This window comes from Cetorhinus maximus, chromosome 25 (assembly GCF_964194155.1).
Source record: "Cetorhinus maximus chromosome 25, sCetMax3.hap1.1, whole genome shotgun sequence".
NCBI classification, from domain to species: Eukaryota; Metazoa; Chordata; class Chondrichthyes; order Lamniformes; family Cetorhinidae; genus Cetorhinus; species Cetorhinus maximus.
In genome coordinates, this window is record NC_135903.1 from 35,956,417 (window position 1) to 35,970,600 (window position 14,184).

Below are 14,184 nucleotides of genomic sequence, written 5' to 3' on the forward strand. Positions count from 1 at the left end.
GAGCTGCCTTCTTGAACTGCTGCAGTCCATGTGGTGTAGGCACACCCACAGTGCTGTTAGGGAAGGGGTTGCAGGTTTTTGACCCAGTGACAGTAAAGAAATGGTGATATATTCCCAAGTCAGGATGGTGAGTGGCTTGGAGGGGAACTTCCAGGTGGTGATGTTCCCATGTGCCTGCTGCCCTTGTCCTTCTAGATGGTAGCGATTATGGGCTTGGAAGGTGCTGTTTACGGAGGCTTGGTAAGTTCCTGCAGTGCATCTTGTAGATTGTACACACTGCTGCCACTGTGCGTCAGTGGTGGAGAGAGTGAATATTTGTGGCTGGAGTGCCAATCAAGCGGGTTGCTTTGTCCTGGATGGTGTCAAGCCTCTTGAGTGTTGTTGAAGCTGCACTCATCCAGGCAAGCCCTGAATATCTGACAGTAAGAAAGGACTGCCTGATCAAATTAATCATATGGTCCATAAAAGATCATTTTTTTAAAGTATAGCCCTCATTGCATTGACAACATTTTGTTTTGGTTAAGTTGAGCTGAACTCAAAAATGATGAGATTTTATCGAGGCTGAGCACTTAACAATAGTTGATACTTTAAATTACTTAACTGATATATGGGATAATTGAGGTAAGTGTGAATATAAATGTACTTCTACAAGTCAATGCCCAGAAGGTGTTGTGTAGCATGATGTGATAATGTAATGATTCTTATTTCTGTTGCAGGGTAAAGAACATGTTGTTAAAGTCCAATTGTGTGTTGGAAGCCTTTGGAAATGCCAAAACGAACCGTAATGACAATTCCAGTCGATTTGGAAAGTACATGGATATTAACTTTGACTTTAAAGGTGACCCTATAGGGGGCCACATCAGTAACTACCTATTGGAAAAAGTAAGATTTGATATTACCAAATTAATTTGCTCCTAACTAGCCTGTTTCTTGGGGCAAGGGGGAAAACAGAGAGAAGGTGACTGATTCATGTGCCAATTGTGGTATCAGGTTAGCTGACAGATATGCAAGAGTAGCCCAAGGTTGCATGTCATCATGTGGTAATACTGCAATACGGAAGACTGACACAGACACACTGGGTTGACTGGCTTCCCTCTGTGCTGTAAACCTCAGTAGGTTGATTGTTCAGTGTTTTGAACAACCTTCATCCTTATGTAATAAAAGGTGCACCAGCTGAGAAATCCAGTGGTGTAGGAGCAGGAGACTGACCTGAGCTCTTGATGGGGGAGAAGTGGGCATAAATACTTGCCTTGCCATCAACACCCACCATCCATGTTTGAATATAAAGGAGACATTTTTGTCCTATTGTTATTTTAAAGATAAAGTTTATTTTTCTTATGCAAGCTATTGAATTTGCTTTTAAGACAATTTTTTTGTCACTTTGCTAGTTTCAACTATCTAAAAAATGAGTAAAGCGGTTTTGAGTCACTTTTATGTTTAGAATCTGCAGCTGATTGCGGTCATGATTTTCGCACCTTTGCCTCAATTACAAATATCGGCTGCCTGAGTCACACTTTTTCTTAGGCAGTCCCTTAGGATCAAAGATGACCTGCTTCCAAACCAAAAATAAAAATACCTGGAAAAACTCAGCAGGTCTGGCAGCATCTGCAGAGAGGAACACAGTTAACGTTTCGAGTCCGTATGACTCTTCAACAGAACTAAGTAAAAATAGAAAAGAGGTGAAATATAAGCTGGTTTAAGAGCTGGATAGAGGGCCAGTGATAGGTGGAGATAACCAAAAGATGTCATAGACAAAAGGACAAAGAGGTGTTGAAGGTGGTGATATTATCTAAGGAATGTGCTAATTCAGGGTAGTAAGCAGGACAAGCAAGGTACAGATAGTCCTAGTGGGGGTGAGGCGAAGGGAAGAGATCGAAATAGGCCAAAAGGTAGAGATAAAACAATGGATGGAAATACATTTTAAAATAATGGAAATAGGTGGGAAAAGAAAAATCTATATAAATTATTGGAAAAAAAAGGGGGGGAATCGGAAAGGGGGTGGGGATGGAGGAGAGAGATCATGCACTTTACAGCCTTCCGGACTGAATGTTGAGTTCAACAATTTTAGATCATGAACTCTCTCCTCCATCCCCACCCCCTTTCTGATCCCCACCCTTTTTTTCCAATAATTTATATAGATTTTTCTTTTCCCACCTATTTCCGTTATTTTTAAATGTATTTCCATCCATTGTTTTTTCTCTACCTTTTAGCCTATTTCGATCTCTTCCCTTCACCTCACCCCCACTAGGGCTATCTGTACCTTGCTTGTCCTGCTTTCTACCCTTAATTAGCACATTCCTTAGATAATATCACCACCTTCAACACCTCTTTGTCCTTTTGTCTATGACATCTTTTGGCCATCTCCACCTATCACTGGCCCTCTATCCAGCTCTACCACCGCCCCCCCTTAAACCAGCTTATATTTCACCTCTTTTCTAATTTACTTAGTTCTGTTGAAGAGTCATATGGACTTGAAACGTTAACTGTGTTCCTCTTCGCAGATGCTGCCAGACCTGCTGAGTTTTTCCAGGTATTTTTATTTTTGTTTTAGATTTCCAGCATCCGCAGTTTTTTGCTTTTATGATTTGCTTCCACTCTGGTTCTGAGATGGCTGATGAGCCCAATGTACGATCTGCAGACTCTGCCACATGCAGGGAACGTGGTGCTTGAAGGGTTGGGTAAATGATTGGAGGTTTGTGCACTCCCTCCGACGATCCTCTACAATCCCGATAAAGTCTCACAATGTGTTCGGTGCCTTCCCAAATGAAGCTTCTCCATTTTTGTCGGTCACAGGTCAGTGACTCCCATGAGTTGACGGGGATGTTTGATCTCTTCAGGGATGCTTGATCACTTCAGGGATACTTTGAGGACATTCCTAAAGCATTTCCGCTGTCTTCCAGGGAGTCTCCTGCCATTACCGAGTTCTAAGTAGAGCAGTTGCTTTGGGAGCCTGATGTCAGGCATACAACAACATGTCTCACCCAGCGAAGCAGGTTTTGCATGATTAGCACCTTGACTCTGGGCAAGTTAGCTTGGGAAAGGACGCTACTGTTGGATCACCTTTCTTGCCACTGGATTTGGACGATCTCGTGAAGGTACCGCTGGTGGTTCTCCTCCAGTGCTTTGAGGTGCCTGTTGTGGGCTGTCCAAATCTCCGAAACATAGAAGTGCGGGGGATCACTGCTGCCCAGTAAACCATGACCTTAGTCTCGGGTTTGAGATCCTGGTCCTCAAATGCTCTTTACCTCAGTTGGCCAAAGGCTGAGCTGGCAGCTTGGAGGTGATGAATTTTGTTGACTGCATCTGCCTTCATTGAGAGGAAGCTCCCAAGATATGGAAAATAGTTTCACATTTTCCAGAATCTTGCCATTGATCCTAATTGACGGGAGGGGGGAGCTGTTTTGCTGTGGGAGGTGGTTGGAAGAGAACCTTAGTTTTCCAGGTGTTTAGTGAAAGATCCGTTTTCTCATATACTTCGGAGGAGGAGGCTACAATGACCTGGAGCTCAATTTCTGAGTGAGTGCAGACAGAAGCGTCATCTGCATACTGCAGCTCTATTGCTGAGGTTGGAGTGCTTTTGGTTTTGGATTTAAATCACATTGGTTGAACAGTTTCTCGTTTGTTACGTAGATTATCTTCACACCTGTGGGTAATTTGGTGAGGTGAGTTGCAGTATTGCAGCATGCACTGAACACTGCAAAGGCTACCGGCCCTGACAACATCCCAGCAATAGTACTGAAAGCTTGTGCTCCCGAGCTAGCTATGCCCCTAGCCAAGTTGTTCCAGCAGAGCTACAACACTGGCGTCTCACCTGACCAGTTGCTGCCCCATCAGTCTCCCCTCAATCATCAGCAAAGTATTGGAAGGTGTTGGCGCCAGAGCAATCAAGTGGCACTCACTCAGCAGTAACCTGCTCACTGATGCTCAGTTTGGGTTCCAACAGGGCCTCTTAGCTCCTAACCTGATTGGAGCCTTTGTCCAAATATGGACGAAAGAGGTGAGAGTGAGTGTCCTTGACATCATTTGATAGATTGTGGCATCAAGGAGCCCCAGCAAAATTGAAGTACAAAGGAAAAAAGCAAAATACTGCGGATGCTGGAAATCTGAAATAAAAACAAGAATAGTTGGAAAAACTCAGCAGGTCTGGCAGCATCTGCGGAGAGGAAGACAGTTAATGTTTCAAGTCCGTATGACTTCTTCATCAGTGTGAAGTACAAAAGAAGATGGTTGCAGTTGTTGGTCAGTCATCTCAGTCCCGAGACACTGCTGCAGGAGTTCCTCAGGGTAGTGTCCTAGGCCCAACCATCTTCAGCTGCTTCATCGATGACCTTCCTTTGATCATAAGGTCAGATGTGGGGATGCTCACTAATGATTGCACAATGTTCAGCACCATTCACAACTCCTCAGGTACTGAAGCAGTCTGCGCCCATGCAGCAAGACCCGGACAACATTCAGACTTGGGTTGATACGTGGCAAGTAGCATTCGCGCCACACGAGTACCAGGCAGTGACCATCTCCAATAAGAGAGAATCTAACCATTTCCCATTGATATTCAGTGGCATTGCCATCGCTGAATCCCCTACTATCAACATCCTGGGGTTACCTTTGACCAGAAATTGAACTGGATCAACCGTATAGATACTGTGGCTGCAAGAGCAGGTCAGAGGCTAGGAATCCTATGGAGGGTAACTCACCACCTGACTCCCTAAAGCCCATCCACTACCAGCAAGGCACAAGTCAGGAGTGTGATGGAATGCTCCCCACTTGCCTGGATGAGTGCAACTCCAACAACACATGAGAACTTTGACACCATCCAGGGCAAAGCAGCCCATTAATTGGCACCCCATCCACTGCCTTAAACATTCACTCCCTCCTCCACTGTTGCACAGTGGCATCTGTGTGTACCATCTACAAGATGCACTGCAGCAACTCACCCTCACCAAGGCTCCTTTGATAGCACCTTCCAAATCCGTGACCTCTACGACAAGGGTAGTAGATGCATGAGGGTCCCACCACCTGCAAGTTCCCATCCAAGCCACACACTGTCCTGACTTGGAACTATATCGCCGTTCCTTCACTCTTGGTGGATCCAAACCCTGTAACTCCCTTACGGCACTGTGGGTGTACCTGTACCGCAGCAATTTAAAAAATGGTTCACCACCACCTCCCCAAGGGCAATTAAAGATGAGTAATAAATGCTGGCCTAGGCAGCAATGCCCACATCCTGTGAAAGAATAAAAAGAAAAGAAAATGGAGAAGGGAGTTGGTGCAGTGATCACGCCTTGTGTGACAAAAGAAAAAATGCTGGCAAAACTCAGCAGGTCTGGCAGCATTTGTGGAGAGAGAAAGAGAGTCAACAAGCACCTGCGAAGAGGTCCTTCATCTCTCTACCAGGAAAGGCAGTGGTATAGCATTAAATCTGTGATGTAAAGAACAAATGGTGGGTAGGAACAGTTTGGGAGACCCAACAACTTGTGGAAACCAATGATGTGTGGTTTCTTCAGTGCTGTCAAAACAATCTATGGCCGAAGCACTCAAAGGCACACGCTGTTGAAAGCCAAGCATGGGGGTGAGCTCATGGGAGGCAGGGAGGCAGTCAGTGTTTGCTGGAGAGAACATTTTAAAGAACTCCTCAATCACGACTGTGTCTTCAACTCACATGTCCTCAACTCCATTCTTCAGTAATCCCGTCCATCTCACTCTCAGCGCTACCCTGGTCCAAAGCAAGGTGAAAAAAGCCATTCGAGAAGCAACAAGGCCTCTGGAACAGATGGAGCCCCGACTGAAATTCTGAAACACGGTGGAGATGCAGGCTTGGCATGGCTGCAAAACCTCATATCCTTCACCTGGGAAGAAGAGCAGATGCTGGGGGATCTCAGGGAAGCTGTGATTGTGACTCTATTTCAGGAGGAAGTCGAGTCTGATTACGGTAACTACAGAGGAGTCTGTTGCCGGGAAGTTCATTGCAAGGACCCTCCTGAACTGCTGCCTCCCAGAGGCTGAGGAACCCCTTCCAGAGTTGCTTCTTAGCATGGCAAGTTCAAGAAAAGTGCAAGGAGCAGCATCAACCACTGTACATGGCCTTTTTTGACTCGCGCTTTTGCTTTATGGTGGCGATGCACTTTTGGTTCTTATGAGTTCCTGGACTCTCCCAAATACGCTCTTACTTTGTCTTTCATTGAGGAAGTTTTGAGTAAGTAGAGTGAGAACAACAGATGCTGTTGCAGTGATGCTTTATTAAAACAGACTTTTTAGAAAGCCTTGCATTTATAACTAACTGAACAGAAGGTATCTGTAAGTGGGAAGTGGGATAGTAAGATGGAGCTGCACGCTCGTGGATACAGAAGATCAAGGTGTGCAAACAGAGATTTCACGTGCCTGCATTGAGGCCCATTGCATTAGTTTTGTTCATAAAGTGCGTTAACTGGAATTACCTCTGCGTTTGCACCCAGATACACAGAGAATCTGGCTGCAAACTAAATATGTTGTTTAAAAGATCACAGAATTTTGGGCATATGTGAGTTATAAGCGAAACTCTGACAACACCCGGGTCTCTCATTTCCAACTTTTCATCATCCAACGTGCTGCCTGAGCGAATCACCAGACTTGAAACTTTCCATATCCCGCTTCTCTGATCTTCCAAATGTGCTTGTTTGGGGTGGGGATTCCTAAAGATAGTTCACCTGAAATGTATGAATGATGTTTAAATAAATTGAAACTCCAAATTTTAAGACTCAAAGGAGAAATATGTGGTGTGGGTTCAGTGTTTCCTTGGGCCTTGATTGTTTCTGCTGATTTACACTTGTTTCGAGTTGGAGCATATTTTACTGAGATTGGGAGAATACTTGGTGTTTTCTGACATTTGCAAAATGGGTGCAGCTTCCAGGTTGTGCCAACCGGGAATACCTCAGGCTAGGTAGTTTAAATTGGTGGTATAAAGATCTTTCTGATGCTGAATTTTCAACTTCATTGCTTACTTTCTCAGTGCTTTACACAGTTCTACAACAGAAGTATTTGGAACTTTATTAAAGCCCAGCTTCTGTAGCGGTGAAGAAATCCATTGGCTAAATTAGTCATTTTGAGGGAATAAAGCATTTTCATACGTAGCATCATAACAGGCTTGTTATAAACCCTGCTCAGCTGTTGCTTTATCTAAAACTTTAATGATTCTTATTTGACAGTCTCGGGTTATTGTACAGCAGCGAGGAGAACGAAACTTCCACTCCTTTTACCAGGTTAGTGTGAATGAATACAAGGTTCTGAAGCTGATCAGACCATTCAGGATCTTATGTTATGTTTGATTCTGGCTAAATGCACTTTATTCATTTAGACTTTGGTCTACAGCTTGTAGCTGAAATTTTTTGAGCCGTAGCTAAATGGTAAGTGCATTGACCTCTGCACCATGCCCACAATCCAGGGTTTGTTGCTTCAAGGTGTTTTTTTTTTTGTCCATTATTTCCACACCCCACTACTAACAAATGTCTCTTAAAGATGCTGGCTCTGACAAGGGTACAGTCTCAGGGTGTAGGTTACCCTTTAATGCCTTGCCCAAATGTCCAATCTTCTACTGTTAATCTGGGATGGTAAGTGCCATGTTTGACCATGAAGGGCATCTCGTCTCACATAAAGTCCAAACATGCACATTTTCCACCAGGCAAAAAGAAAGAAATACTTGTATTTATATAGCACCTTCTTTGACCTCAGGACTTTCATGGTGCTTTACATCCAGTGAAGCATTATTGCGATGGAAAAAATGTGGCAGCCAGTTTGCACACAGCATGATCTTACATGCAGCAAAAATGATCTGTTTTACAAATGATGGCTGAGTAATAAATATTGGCCTGGACACCAAAGAGAAACTCCCCTGCTCTTCTCCAAAATAGTTCCATGGGATCCCTTGCCTAAACCTGAGAGAACAGGCAGGCCCTGAGTTTAAAGTGTAATCCAAAGGATCGCACCCCTACAGCGCAACACCACTTCAGTACTGCACCTGCAATGTCAGCCTGGATTAGGTACTTTTCATGAGCAAGGGCACTAACTGATGACCTACCCATCCCTCTACCCAGGAATGCTGAAATAATGTGTTGGGTCTGAGTTGTTGCTGCTGGTGAGGTCACCTAACTCAGCACAGACCAGGAACCAAGGCCTGAGATGTTCTGGTATGAAGGGGCTGGGTGCTGCTTGGCCAGTTTGGAACGTTTCTTATTGTCAATTCAGGGCTAAGTGCCTCTTCCTCCAGAAACAGGATCAAAGCTGCTTCTATATCACATGAGATCAATGCTAATGCTGCAACCCCCGAGAAAGAGGAAGTCTCACACATCTGCTCGAAGCCCCAAAATGGTCTTACTGATCGCCCATCTGGATCATCCAATTTCTAAAAGAACACCGGCCTTAATAAAACCAGCCAATGTACTTTAGTGTTACCACTAGTTGTGTGAGGCTTGTGTTTCAGATGCAACGGCATGATGCTTAACACAATATGCAAACAGCTAACTGGGAAACTGCAGAAGGAAGGTTTCAATTAGCGAGTTAATTTGCAAATGGACACTGCAGGTTATTGTCCTCACCAATGTCCCCTCCACAGGATGGTAAAAATGTTTGAATGTGGTATAAATGTTCCTTATGTACATTGACTTGAAAATGGTGTGTTTGTATTTTAGTTACTCCTGGGTGGTCCTGAGAAATTACTACGGACCTTGCACATTCAAAAAGACTCAACAGCTTACAACTTCATCAAAGTCGGAGGAGTAGTAAAGGTAAGATTACAGAGTAAGAAAGAGGGAAATTAAGCAGTTTGTTTCACCTCTTCCTCTGCCTAACATGCAACAACTGAAATGTAACAGCAGCAAAGAGATTTAAAAAAAAAAATTCTCAAAAATATATAACTGGAAATTTGCTGCTTATTTCATGCTTCTTACCTGTCTTCCTGGAAACACAAAATTAGATTTGGTGGGGGGGCGCAAACCAATACCTCTGGTTTTAATGCTCACTGCAGCCTAAACAGGCAGCGCCTTGCCCGGTGCTATACTGAGCCATCCAGGGCAAGCCTGTGAGTGTTGGCGGGCTAGTCACCGAAGGGTGGGGGAGAGGGACACGTGGCAGGGTTGCCTTTACAGCTGCGTGCAGCCTTGCGCCAATGTTTGTGTTCATACACTTTCACCAGGAGCAGGAACACTGGCCAACTCTGTCTTCACTAACCTAAGGACCAGTCCGTTAATTCCAGCAGCTCCTGCTACAAACTGACTGAGATGAACTATCTGAGAAGCTGGGGGCCTTCTTGGTCTGTGTGGCTCAACTACTCACTGAACAACCTCACTGATTCATTTGGATGATTTGTTAATATTTTGGATGGAATAATTCACGTGCATAACGTTAACAATATAAAGGCTAAACTGCATCTAGAATGTGTAGTCTGTTTATTTTATGTTGTATGTAAAATGTTTTTCTAACTTTTCATTGTCTCTGTATAGTCTGCGATAAATGATGCGGCTGATTTTAAAGCTGTCGCAGATGCCATGAAAGTGATTGGTTTCACTGCTGAAGAGATTCAGACGGCCTATAAAATTCTTGCCACTATTCTCCACCTGGTAGGTCCTCTGTTTGTTCTTGTGGGGAGTGAAGAAATGTTTTCCTTTTGAACAGTGACAGCCCATGTTAGCTGGATTTGTGCGATCAGTACCTTGACAACCATATCCAAGTATGTTCAAACTGACCTGGGGGCTTTGCACCATAAGAGAAACGGAAGAAAAGTGTGTTTTGTACGAGAGTGTGATGGCTTGAAAGTGAGAATGTGCCGGAGACTGGAACTTGTGAAAGTAGAAACTCATTTCCCTTTGCAATTCAATAGGAATAGGTTAGAGGAAAACAGTCTACAAACACCTTCAGGTCTCTTTCTCTAACCATCTGCATTTCTCGCTCCAAACCTTCTCCACCTTAAAAAGAACCTCAAAGCCTATTCCTTCAACCGTTCTTTCTGCCAACTCAGCTACCTTGATAAGAACATAAGAAATAAGGGCACGAGTAGGTTGTTTGGACATTTGAGACTGCTCTGCTGTCAATACTGTCATGGCTGATCTACGTCAACTCCACCTTCCCACGCAATCCATATATCCCTTAATTTACTCAGTACCCAAAAATCTACCGATCTCTGTCTTGAATATAGTTAACAACTGAGCACCCCCAGCTCTCTGGGGTAGAGAATATCAAAGTTCTGCAACCCTTTGAAGAAATCTCTCTTCATCTTGGGCCTCAATTGCTGACCCCTTTGCTATGACTGTTGACTCTGATCCTCAGCTTCCCAGCCTGGAGAAATATCATATATCAATATCATATCAATATTAAATGCAAGAGCATCATGTCACCTAAATTAGTCAAGGCAGACACAAACAATACGATACACCTGGGTACTGAAGGTACAGGCATTGGGTGACATATGAATTAGGAACAGCAAACAGCCTCTTGTGCCTGCTCTGTCATTTAATAAGATCATGGCTGATCTGATTGTAACAGCAACTCCACATTCCCACCTACCCCCTATAACCTTTCACCCCCTTGCTTATCAAGAATCTATCTGCCTCTGCCCCTTGAGGAAGAGAGTTCCAAAGACCCATGATCCTATGAAAGAAAAACGTTTCTCCTCATCTCTGTCTTAAACGTATGACCCCTTATTTTTAAATAGTGACCTCTGGTTCTAGATTCTTCCACAAGAGGAAGCATCATCTTCACATCCATCTTGTCAAGACCACTCAGCATCTTATATGTTTCAATCAAGCCGTCTTTTACTCTTCTAAACTCCACCGAATACTCGCCTAGCCTGTCTAACCTTTCCTCATAAGACATTCCTGCCCATTCCAGGTATTAGTCCAGTAAATCTTCTCTGAAATGCTTCCGATGCATTTACATCCTTCCTTAAATAAGGAGACCAATACTGTATGCAGTACTCCAGATGTGATCTCACTAGTGCTTTGTACAATTGAAGCATAACCTCCCTACTTTTGTATTCAATTCCCCTCACAATAAATGATAACATTCTGTTAGCTTTCCTAATTACTTGCTGTACCTGCATACTTCTGTGATTCATGCATTAGGACACCCTGATCCCTCTGAATCTCATAACCCTGCAATCTCTCACCATGTAGATAATAAGCTTTTTTCATTCATCCTGCCAAAATTGACAATTTCACATTTTCCCACATTATGCTCCATTTGCCAGGTTTTTGCCCACTCACTTAACCTATCTGATATCTCTTTGTAGCCTCCTTATGTCCTCTTCACAACTTACTTTCTTATCTATCTTTGTGTCATCAGCACATTTAACAACCATACCGCTGGCCCCTTCATCCAAGTCATTTTTATATAAATTGTAAAAAGTTGAGGCCCCAGCACTGATTCCTGTAGCACACCACTCCTACATCCAGCCAACCAGAAAAAGACCCTTTTATGCCTAACTCTTGTTTCCCGTTCGCTAACCAAACTTCTGTCCATGCCAGTATGTTATCCCCTACACTATGAGTTTTTATTTTCTGCAATAATCTTTGATGTGGCACCTTATCAAACGCCTTCTGGAAATCTAAGTACAGTACATCCACCGGTTCCCCTTTATCCACAGCATATGTTACTTCTTCAAAGAACTCCCATAAATTGATTATACATGATTTCCCTTTCACAAAACCATGTTGACTCTGCCTGATTACCCTGATTTTTTCCAAGTGTCCTGCTATGGTGTTTTTAATAATAGCTTCTAACATTTTCCCTATGATAAATGTAAAGCTAACTGACCTGTAGTTTCCTGCTTTCTGTCTCCCCTTTATGAATAATGGAGTTGCGTTCACAATTATCCAGTCTAATGGAACCTTCCCCAAATCTAGGGAGCTTTAGAAAATGAAAACCAATGCATCAACTATCTCCCTAACCACTTCTTTCAAGACCCTGGGATGACATCCATTAGGACCCGGGGACTTGTCAACCCACAGCTCCAACAATTTTCTCAGTACCACTTCCCTGATGATTGTAATTTTCCTGAGTTCTTCCCTCCCTTCCATTTCCTGATTTACAGCTATTTCTGGGATATTACTTGTATCCTCTATAGTGAAGACCGATGCAAAATACCTGTTCAATTCATCTGCCGTTTCCTTATTTTATATTGTTAATTTCCCAGACTCTCTCCCTATAGGACCAACGCTCACTTTGTTAACACTTTTTAAAATATCTATAGAAACTCTTACTGTCTGCCTTTATATTTTTAGCTAGCTTTCTCACGTACACTAATTTTTCATTATTATCAATCTTTCAGTCTTTACTTGCTGTTTTTTATATTCTGCCCAATCTTCTGACCTGCCATCCATCTTTGTGCAATTATGTGATTTTTCTTTAATTTTGATACCATCTCTAACTTGTTTAGTTAATGCAACAGAGACAGTGGCAAAATGCTAAGTCACTGGACGAGTGATACAAAGGCCCAGGCTGATGCCCTGGGGACATGGGTTCTAATCCCACCATGGCAGCTGGTGGAATTTAAATTCAATTAATGAAAGGAAGTCTCAGTGATGGTGACCATGAAATCATCATCAATTGTTGTAAACATCCATCTGGCTCACTCATACCCTTTCAGGGGAGGGAATCTGCCATCCTTGTCTGGTCTGGCCTACATTTGACTCAAGACCCATAGCAATGTGCTTGACTCTTAACTGCTCTGAAGGGCAATTAGGGATGGGCAACAAATGCTGGCCTTGCCAGCGATGCTCACATCCCATAAACGAATAAAAAGTAAAGCATTGTAAAGAAATTGATTAGAGCAGCAGCAGCCAAAGGGAACCAGAAAAGTGATGGACGAAGGATTAAAATTCTTGAACTTGAATAACAAAACCATGCTCAAAACTGAGCAATTTCATCTGCCCAGTGGCTGTTATACTTCCTGCATACTTCCCAACATCCACATGGCTGCAGTTTCCCCTTACAAACAGTCATAAAACTTTAAATCTGCAAAGATTGAAGAAAAGGAGGAGGAGGGACCATTGTGGACGGGTAGTGAATTGGAGAAGTACTATAAAATGAACTGAAGGTCTCCCCTTCCCCAGGCTGACCATTTCAAGCTTTAATCCTCCAACCCTTGTTGATGTGTTTCCCCAATTTCCTCCTCATTTGTCTTCTAAACTGTCTTCTCCTGTTCCTCATCCCTTCCCATATCACCGCTTCTCTTTGTCGTCTTGCTCTGCCCTTGTCACTCAATTTTCATTCTCAATGTTTACATAGCCATTTTCCAATTTAAGCGTTGACAATATCAAAAATTGTGACAAAGGGAAGTGAACACATGTACTCCATAAATAATGGGGTAAGTAGATGATGTATCTAGTTAGAGTCATAGGGGTCTACAGCACAGAAAAAGGCCCTTCGGCCCATCGAGTCTGCACTGGTCAAACAAGTACCAAAATATTCTAATCCCATTTTCCAGCACTAGGCCCATAGCCTTGTATGCCATGGCATCGCAAGTGTACATCCAAATACTTCTTAAATGTTATGAGGGTTTCTGCCTCTACCACCCTTTCAGGCAGTGAGTTGCAGATTCCCACCATGCTCTGGGTGAAAGAATGCTCCCTCACATCCTCTCTAAACCTCCTGCCCGTTACCTTAAATCTATGCCCCCTGGTTATTGATCCCCCACCAAGGGAAAAAGGTCCTTCCTGTCTACCCTACCAAGCCCCTCATACTTTACATACCTCAATCATGTCCCCCCTCAATCTCCTCTGCTATAGAGAAAATAACCCCAGTATACCCAAACTCTCCTGATAACTAAAACTCTCCAGCCCAGGCAACATCTTGGTAAATCTCCTCTGCGCACTCTCTAATGCAATCACATCCTTCCTATAATGCGGATTCCAGAACTGCACGGAATACTCTAGCTGTGGCCTAACCAGCATTTTATACAGTTCCAGCATAACCTCCCTGCTCTTATATTCGATGCCTTGGCTAATAAAGGCATATGCCTTCTTAATCACCTTATCGACCTGCCCTGCAACCTTAAGGAATTGGTGGACATGCACACCAAAGTCCCTCTGATCCTCGGTACTTCCCAGGGTCCTACCATTCATCGTGTATTCCCGTGCCTTGTTTGTCCTGCCCAAGTGCATCATTTCACACTTATCCGGATTAAATTCCATTTGCCACTGATCAGCCCATCTGACCAGC

The 14,184-nt window shown here is 43.5% G+C and overlaps 1 protein-coding gene across 1 annotated transcript in view; it reads left to right on the forward strand.

Annotated features, from left to right (window-relative positions):
• Nucleotides 1-14,184, forward strand: part of myo1d (myosin 1D) — a 595,519-nt gene that overhangs the window by 120,553 nt on the left and 460,782 nt on the right. The window contains exons 4-7 of the mRNA XM_078529816.1: nt 717-882; nt 7,182-7,235; nt 8,661-8,756; nt 9,471-9,587. Coding sequence (XP_078385942.1) covers nt 717-882; nt 7,182-7,235; nt 8,661-8,756; nt 9,471-9,587 — 433 coding nt within the window. The remainder of the gene's footprint in view (nt 1-716; nt 883-7,181; nt 7,236-8,660; nt 8,757-9,470; nt 9,588-14,184) is intronic.